At 44.7% G+C, this 9,684-nt stretch overlaps 1 protein-coding gene across 1 annotated transcript; it reads left to right on the top strand.

Moving 5' to 3' along the window:
- Positions 1-792: 792 nt before the first annotated feature.
- Positions 793-1,974, top strand: LOC132628844 (uncharacterized). Its single transcript, XM_060344606.1, has one exon. The coding sequence runs from the start codon at positions 793-795 to the stop codon at positions 1,972-1,974; it is 1,182 nt and encodes a 393-aa protein (XP_060200589.1).
- Positions 1,975-9,684: the final 7,710 nt, after the last annotated feature.

Genomic DNA, 9,684 nt, shown 5'->3' on the forward strand with positions numbered 1-9,684 from the left:
GAGGAGGATCCGGAAGAAGATCCAGAGTGGGAAGCAGAACGTGACCTTGCAATGGAGGTGGAACCTGAGAAATCACCCGAGTATACTCCAGCCGGACCTTCCGAGGAGGATCTGGAGGTGCAGTTCGAGCACGGGCCTACAACACATGGTACAGAGGAAGGACCTGAGTATGATCCAGAGGCAGGTTGGACAGACCCAGAGGAGGAACCTGAGTACGACCCAGGGCCCGATTATGATCCAGCATATGATGGGGATGACAATGACGGCCCGACATGGCCCTAGACTATTTTCTTTCCACTTCTTGTTTTCTTTACATCCCAAAAGAGTGTCGTATGGCCCAATCCTTTTGTACACCCTTTGCATTTTCATTTTTAAATTTCCATCGACCCATTCCTCTTGTATGCCTTTATGGCCACCCCGTTTTGTGTTCTATCATTTCAAGCTGCCATAGGCCTATCCTTGTAAGCTCTCGAGCTACCTTTTGTTGGATGGAAGTTATGTTTGTTCTAAAAATCACAGAATTTGTCAAAAAAGGATCATCGTCATCAACTTGTGTGTGACGTAGGCTTACCTCTGGCAAAAAGAGTCTCCACAATTAGGACACGCTTGTTTGCACGTCGACTTGACGTAATTATGTGATCAAACATGTTACTCTACTCTTTCTAAAAGCCTCCCGGACTAACTTTTGTTTTCCAAATTGTCTTTATCTTACTTTTATCCCCCAACAGAGGTTGATTTGTGTTGATCTTCAAACTGGCCGAGTCACACTACAATTTGAGATCTAAGGGAAAAATGACTATCACCAACGAAGTCAACCCAACTGCTAATCCTACCATAACAAGTGAAAATCCAGAAAGCTCAAGAGAGAGGATTAATCTGAACGATGAAGAAGAAATCGCCTTGCTAAAGCTACAACTTGACGAACTAAGAGGAGAGCTGCGCCAAGTTCGGGACCTGACCCATCTCACTGTGACTGCTTTCCCAAACCCACCTCACTTTCCGTCTTTGGATTCGCCGGTTCCTGAACACTTCCCTCCATCTACACGTCCACCTCCAATACCCCTTTCCTTTTCCAACCTACCTCCGGTCACTCCCACGGATGCACCAAATATGCATAAACAAACCCCTTACGTCCCCGACTACACCCATACTCCACAAAACCCACTATCAACCCAAACTGCTCCTGCACCTACTTACCCCACCGTACAACACATACCAGCGGCACACGTTGACACTTCTTACGAGCAACATGTGCCACCGGTATGTGCAGCCAGGGCTCCAACCTTTACCGCTCCTGTCACAGTCAGGGTCCCGTTCGAGGTGGATCAATATGCAGAAATGGAAAGAAATGCCAAGAAAGGAGAAGACGAATCAATCATGAACCAGCTGCACAGTCTAAGGAAAGAAATGAGGAACATGCGAGTCACTCGGGGAAGTGAGAGTTTGGATTATGATGATCTGTGCATACACCCGGATATTGGCATGCCAGTAGGGTACAAACCTCCTAAGTTTGATATTTTTGACGAGACAGGTGATCCTCATGCGCATTTAAGGGCCTACTGTGACAAGTTAGTAGGGGTGGGAAGGAACGAGAAATTGAGGATGAAATTGTTTATTAGAAGTTTGTCAGGAGAGGCGCTCACTTGGTGTACTCGCCAAGATCCTCGCAAATGGAGCGACTGGCAGGATATGGCTGGGGATTTCATGAATCGCTTCGGATTTAACACTGAGATCAAACCGGACAGATTTTCTCTGAGCAACATACAGAAGAAGGCGACTGAATCATTCCAGGATTACGCAAGACGTTGGAGAATTGAGGTTGCCCGAGTTATGCCCCCATTGGACGAAAGCGAGCTCAACAAGTATTTCATTCGAGCTCAGGAAGGCATCTACTTTGAAAAGATGATGGGATCAATAGGCCAAAAGTTCACAGATTTGGTCAAAATGGGAGACTTTTTGGAGGATGGAATCTAGTCTGGAAAGATTCAATCAATGGCCGCGCTACAAGCCGCAAGCAAAGCCATACAGTCAGGTTCCATTAACGGAATTAAGAAAAAGAAGGAGGACATATCCAATATCACGCCTTACTACCGGCGAGGAGAGTCATCTCGCCCATACCCCACAAACCCCCAAATCTTTGCTCATGCCCCTTATGTCTCATACCCAGTTTATAACACCCAACCACATTACAACCCACCACGAGCCCCCACTTACCAAAACCCTCCAAGACCTTACACCCCTATCCAAGCACCCGTCCACCAAAATAGACCACCATATGCCCCAAGACCTCGCCCAGCTCCTGAAGTCAGAAATACCCGAACCTATACCCCCATAGCCGAGCCTTTAGCCCAGTTATTTGAAAGGTTGAGGACAACAGGATTGTTACAATCAATTGTATTAAGAATTCCGGACCCAATTCCTCGAAACTTTGATGGTAACAAACGTTGCGCATATCACTCGGGAATTCATGGACATGACACCGAGGAATGCTTTGGTTTGAAAAATCAGGTCGAAGCTTTGATCAGGAGTGGAGCAATTCAATGCACAGCAGCACCCCCGAATGTGAACAACAACCCACTACCAAATCATTGAAACCAGGCAGTTAATATGATATCATTTGATGAGGAATATGACTTGGAGGGAACCATTGTGCCCGTTGGAAACACAGAGGCATTTGTCGTAACATCCACAACTGCTCCCATCATCACAGTACAATTGAAGGCGCCAGTAGTTGTCCAGACATACCAACCAAAATCCATGGTGACCACTGTTGTAGCAAGTAATCACGATTATGATTCCAGGGCAGTCCCATGGGACTATCAATCGAAAGGGAAGGCTAAGATGATGGAAACTGCAGTCGCCCATGGAATGACAAGGTCAGGGAGATGTTATGTCCCGGAGGATTTAAACAAAGGAAGTTCAGGCAAAGAGCACCATCAAAGGAGAAACATTACTGATGCCGAGGCAGCAGAATTCTGGAAGAAGATGTAGACCAAAGGTTATTCAGTTGAGGAACAGTTGAAGAAGACACCTGCCCAAATATCGATTATGTCTTTGTTGATGAGTTCTGAAGCCCACAGGGACGCTTTAGTTAAGGTATTGAGTGGAGTAAGCATATCGAATGAGACGACGAGTGAAACGCTGGCCGTAACAATCGGGCAGATGGTCGAAGCAAGCAAGATTTCTTTCCGCGATGATGAGCTTCCACCAGAAGGAACAGAACACAACAAAGCACTTCACATCACCGTGAGGTGCGGAGATAAGTTCGTATCTAGGGTACTTGTAGATGGAGGTTCAGGATGTAACATTTCCCTCTCAACACCCTGAGAAGTTTGAAGATGGACACGGGAGAAATGAAAGAAAGCCGTATGAAGGTCCGAGCCTTTGACGGGACACAAAGAGGTGTCATTGGAGAAATCTGTCTACATTTGCAGGTCGGGCCTGTGGAATTCCCGATCCTTTTTCAAGTGATGGACATATCATCAACTTACAATTTTTTGTTAGGAAGGCCATGGGTCCATATGGCTGGAGCTGTTCCTTCCACTTTGCATCAGTGTTTGAAATTCGAATGGGGCTGGGAGAAAATCGTAGTTCAGGGGGAACTTAGTCACCCCGTCTATTCCGAACGCTCTATTCCGGTTATTGAAGAAATAGGAGAATTAGATGGAGCCACCTTTCATGCTGTAGAAATCATGCAAGCTGTGAAAATAGAGGAAATAGCGGGATCTGATGAAATAAAGAAGCCAAGCGCAGCAAAGATGGTAGCGTCAGAGATGTTGAAGTACGGTTACCAGCCAAAGTCTGGGTTAGGCCCAAAATCTGATGGCATAATCGAACCAATCCAACTGAAGCAACAGAAGGGTACTTTTGGACTCGGGTATGATCCTATGTTTGGAGAAAATAGCGGCACCAAGAGGATCTTTGTGCCAGAACAAGTTCCTGTCCAGGGTCAGATGATTGTGCCAGAGGTCGATGAAGATATCATAGAAGGAATGGGGAACCTATTCGTGAAATAAATTGAGGAGTATTGTGGGGAAACTGAAGCAGATGTCGAGACACCGACCATTCGTGATGCCGAACCAGGAGAGATCTTGCAGAATTGGACTGTCAGCCCATCCTTGGTTCGCCGGGAGTCTTGGTAGTGTGGAATTGTAGTTTGTTTGCAAAATAGCATAATCAATTGAGGCTTGAATCATGCCTGTGCTCTTTTGTCATATGCCTTTTTCTTTAAAAGCCTTGAATGCTTCTTTAATGAAAATGCATTTTTATTTTTCTATTAAAAATAGCATATCTTACTTATACTTGCCTTTCTTTAATGAAAATGCATTTTTATTTTTCCTGTTAAAATAGCATATCTTACTTATACTCGCCTTTCTTTTTCAGCACTCAAACTAGTAAAAATATTCGTTCTATGATTATGACATGTAACGAAACCATTGAGCAAAGTACAAGCGACGAACAATATTACGAGGAATACGACGAAAACATGATGCCTGAGAATCTTCCGCAAGAGATCGAGCAATTCGAGAATCAAAAGAAGCCGAACTTGGATGAAACTGAGATAGTTAACTTGGGAGACGACGAAACAGTGAAGGAAACTCGGATCAGCATACACTTAGAAGCTGAACGGAAGCAGGAATTGTTGGAATTACTTAAGCAGTATGTTGACGTATTTGCTTGGTCCTACGACGACATGCCCGGGCTGAGCACCGACATCGTCTCTCACAGTCTACCAACTAATCCCACCCGCCCGCCGATCAAGCAAAAGCCAAGAAAGTTCAAGCCCGATTTGAGTTTGACGATCAAAGAGGAAGTCACCAAGCAGATTGAAGCAAATATTGTGAGGGTTACAACCTACCCTTACTGGTTGGCCAACATTGTGCCCATCCCAAAGAAGGATGGAAAAATCAGGATATGTGTGGATTATCGGGATCTCAACAAAGCTAGTCCTAAGGATGATTTCCCTCTTCCGAACATCAACATACTCATCGATAACTGTGCAAAACATGAGTTGCAATCATTTGTCGATTGCTTTGCAAGATATCATCAGATTTTGATGCATGAGGATGATGCAGAGAAAACGGCGTTTACCACTCCATGGGGAGTGTACTGCTACCGAGTAATGCCATTTGGCCTCAAGAATGCTGGTGCGACCTACATGAGGGCCATGACTACTTTGTTCCATGATATGATTCATAAGGAGATCGAAGTCTACGTGGACGATGTCATTATCAAATCTCGAAGGAGTTCAGATCATTTTACTGACCTAAGGAAGTTCTTTGAACGATTGCGGAGGTATGACTTGAAGTTGAATCCAGCAAAATGCGCGTTTGGAGTTCCTGCTGGAAAATTATTGGGATTCATTGTTAGTAAAAAAGGTATAGAGTTGGATCCTTCAAAAATTAATGCAATCCAAGACTTGCCTCCCCCGAAGAGCAAGAAAGAGGTAATGAGTTTCCTCGGAAGGCTCAATTACATTAGTCGATTCATCGCACAGTCAACGGTGATTTGTGAACCCATATTTAAGCTGCTGAAGAAAGATGCTGCTACAAAATGGACAGAAGAGTGTCAGAAGGCCTTCGATAGAATCAAGGAGTACTTGTCCAAGCCACCCGTATTGGTCCCGCCAGAACCAGGAAAACCTCTATTGTTGTACTTATCCGTACTAGATGGTGCGTTTGGGTGTGTGTTAGGACAACACGATGAGACAGGGAAAAGGGAGCAGGCCATTTACTACCTAAGCAAGAAATTCACACCGTACGAGGTAGGTACACTTTGTTGGAACGCACGTGCTGCGCTTTGACTTGGATCGCACAAAAGTTGAGGCACTACCTATCTGCGTACACCACGTACTTGATCTCAAGGATGGATCCACTCAAATACATCTTCCAGAAGCCGATGCCCACCGGGAAATTAGCGAAATGGCAGATCTTGTTAAGTGAGTTTGATATCGTGTACGTAACTCAGAAAGCCGTCAAGGGACAAGCATTGGCGGATCACCTTGCAGAGAATCCGGTAGACAATGAATACAAGCCGCTTACAACCTATTTTCCTGATGAGGAAGTACTGTTCGCAGGGGAAGATATTTCAGAGCCTTATTCAGGATGGAGGATGTTCTTTGACGGAGCGTCAAATTTCAAAGGAGTCAGAATAGGAGCAGTTTTGGTTTCCGAGACGGGTCAGCACTACCCTATCTCGGCAAAGATCAGATTTCCCTCCACGAACAATATGGCGGAATACGAAGCTTGCATCCTCGGGCTTAGGATGGCAGTTGATATGAACATCAAAGAACTTTTGGTGATAGGCGATTCTGACCTATTGGTTCATCAGGTACTAGGAGAATGGACTACCAAGAATGTCAAAATTCTTCCATACTTACATTGCGCGAAGGAGTTGTGCAAGCAGTTCAGAGAGATTGACTTCAAGCATGTCCCTCGAATCCAAAATGAGTTTGCTGATGCCCTTGCGACATTGTCATCAATGATCCAACATCCAGACAAGAATTACATCGACCCTATCAAGGTAGAAATATACGATCAGCCAGCATATTGTTTTCATGTCGATGAGGAATTGGATGGCCAGCCATGGTACTACGACATTAAGAAGTTGCTCGAGACGAGAGAATATCCAGAAAATGCAACTAACAAACAGAAGCGGACCTTGAGGAGAATGGCAAATCACTTCTTCCTTAACGGAGAAATCCTATATAGGAGGACTTCAGATCTGGGATTGCTAAGATGTGTGGATGCCACAGAGGCGACGAGGTTGCTAGAAGAAGGAACATGTGGACCCCACATGAACGGATTTACTTTGGCAAAGAAGATTCTGAGAGTGGGATACTTTTGGATGACTATGGAAAGAGACAGCATTCGCTATGTGCAAAAGTGTCATCAATGTCAAGTTCACGGAGATTTCATTCGAGTTCCCCCAAATGAGCTCAATGTAATGGGCTCCCCTTGGCCGTTCGCCGCTTGGGGCATGGATGTGATTGGACCTATCGAACCCCCTGCATCAAATGGGCATCGCTTCATCTTGGTGGCCATCAATTATTTCACTAAATGGGTCGAAGCTTCGACATACAAGGCAGTAACAAAGAAGGTGGTAGCAGATTTTGTTCGTAACAGTATAGTTTGCCGATTTCGGATTCCAGAGTCAATTATCATAGATAATGTAGCCAATCTCAACAGTGATCTTATGAGAGAGACTTGTGAAAAGTTTAAGATTGCCCACCGAAATTCCACAGCGTATCGACCACAGATGAATGGACCAGTCGAGGCAGCAAATAAGAACATCAAGAAGATCTTAAGGAAGATAACAGACAGTCACAGGCAGTGGCATGAAAAGTTGCCATATGCTTTTCTTGGTTACCGCACCACCGCTAGAACATCCACAGGAGCAACTCCCTATATGCTGGTCTATGGTTCCGAAGCTGTGATACCCGCAGAAGTAGAGATACCTTCTCTTAGGATTATCCAAGATGTTGGTTTGGACGATGCAGAATGGGTACGTAGTAGACACGAACAACTGATGCTCATTGATGAGAAAAGGATGGACGCTGTCTGTCACAGTCAGCTTTATCAGAACAGGATGTCCAAGGCATTTAACAAGAAAGTAAGGCCTAGGAAATTCGAACCAGGGCAGTTGGTTTTAAAGCGAATATTTCCTCATCAGGACGAAGCTAAAGGGAAATTCGCACTGAATTGGCAAGGTCCATACGTGGTTCATCGAGTGCTTTCAGGAGGAGCATTGATTTTGGCAGAAATGGATGGTAAAGTGAGCACGAAGCCCATCAACTCAGACTCGATCAAGAAGTACTACATCTGAAGACATCCAAGCTAGGTTTTTTTTTTGCGTTGTAATTTGCATTATCTTCATTGTAACAGAACTACGCTGACCTGACTTCCCATGGTGGGATACGTAGGCAACCCACATCGGGTCCGGTCTCTTGTAATAGAAAATCCCAAAAACATTATCTTCATGTAACTTAGAACTACGATTCGACCTGATTTCCCTTGGTGGGATACGTAGGCAATCCCCACCGGATTCGGCCCCTTTATTAATCTTCTTTTTTATTGTAATTGAACTACGGCATGACCTGATTCCGTTTGGATACGTAGGCAGCCTGAGTCAGGCTCGGTCATTGCATTATTTTACCCTTCTATTGTAATTGAACTACGTTACGACCTGATTCCATTTGGATACGTAGGCAGCCTGAGTCAGGCTCGGTCACATCACATTACATATTATTTTCTTTTCATTTGTACCCCCGAACTACGTACAAACCTGATTCCTATTTGGGATACGTAGGCAACCTAAAAGGTTCGGTCATACCACTTAGGAAACCTTTTATTTGTAATGTAACTATAGATTAGGATTGGTCTCATCGTCAAAGACATCGCGACACATTTGAATGTGAAGAAGCGTCATCAGACGAACAGGCTATGCAAAGACGCCATTTGGATGCGGGCGTCAGAATGGAGAAGCTCAATGCGTTTCGGAACATGTCATAATCTAAAAAAATGATAGAGTGTTATTGCATTTATACATAGTATACATACATGCATATCCGATTTCTAAAAATAAATAAAAAACATTTTTTCCTTTTTTCAAAATGCACTTATGTATATTTCCACCTACCAAGTCTCTTGACAGAGATCTCCGCAACCAAAGACGCTCAAAGGGTTCAAGTGACGAGGCTAGGGCCACGATTGACACAAATCAACACCCCCTCCCAAACTAAGAATTTTTCTTTGAATACAAGATTGACAGGAATTAGGGCAAGATAACATCGAAGCGAGCTTCCGGGGGAGGCGCCACAAGATCCATCACTACACCATGAGCCAAAATAACCTTCTCCTATTTTAATTTGTTATCTTGACTTATTCATCTCTAAACGTTCCATTTAAATTTTGCAGGTGTCTCCAGAAGAAGGGTGAAGGTCGATTATTCGAGAGATGGGGGGCCCCCGTAGCAGCCTTGTTCCTTTCTAATAACTCCGCCAATCGGAGATTTACCTTCTAACTGCGCTGAATAACTCCGCTAATCGGAGATACAATCTAACTGCGTCAAATAACTCCGCTAATCGGAGAGATAATCTAACTGCGACTAACTCCGCCAATCGGAGATACAATCTAACTGCGACTAACTCTGCCGGTTGAAGATACAATCTAACTGCGACTAACTTCGCCGATCAGCGATACCATCTAATTGCGTCGTCTAACAACGCCAATTACCCCGCCAATCGGGGACCGCCATCTAACTTCGTCAACTACTCCGCCAATCGGAGATTTTTTCTTTACATTACAGTTGCTCCGCCAATCGGAGATTTTTACTTTACATTACAGTTGCTCCGCCAGCCGGAAGCCTTTTACATTACAGTTGCTCCGCCAGCCGAGAGCCTTTACATTACAATTGCTCCGCCAGTCGGAAGCTTTTACATTACAGTTGCTCCGCCAGCTGAGAGCTTTTACATTACAGTTGCTCCGCCAGCCGAGAGCCTTTACATTACAGTTGCTCCGCCAGTCGAGAGCCTTTTACATTACAGTTGCTCCGCCAGCCGAGAGCCTTTACATTAAGTTGCTCCGACAGTCGAGAGCCTTTTACATTACAGTTGCTCCGCCAGCCGAGAGCCTTTACATTACAGTTGCTTCGCCAGTCGAGAGCCTTTTACATTACAGTTGCTCC

The sequence above is a fragment of the Lycium barbarum genome, chromosome 2 (genome assembly GCF_019175385.1).
Source record: "Lycium barbarum isolate Lr01 chromosome 2, ASM1917538v2, whole genome shotgun sequence".
Lineage (NCBI taxonomy): Eukaryota > Viridiplantae > Streptophyta > Magnoliopsida > Solanales > Solanaceae > Lycium > Lycium barbarum.

Coding starts and splice junctions, on each gene's coding strand:
- LOC132628844 (XM_060344606.1), top strand. CDS start 793: ATGACTATCACCAACGAAGTCAACCCAACTGCTAATCCTACCATAACA.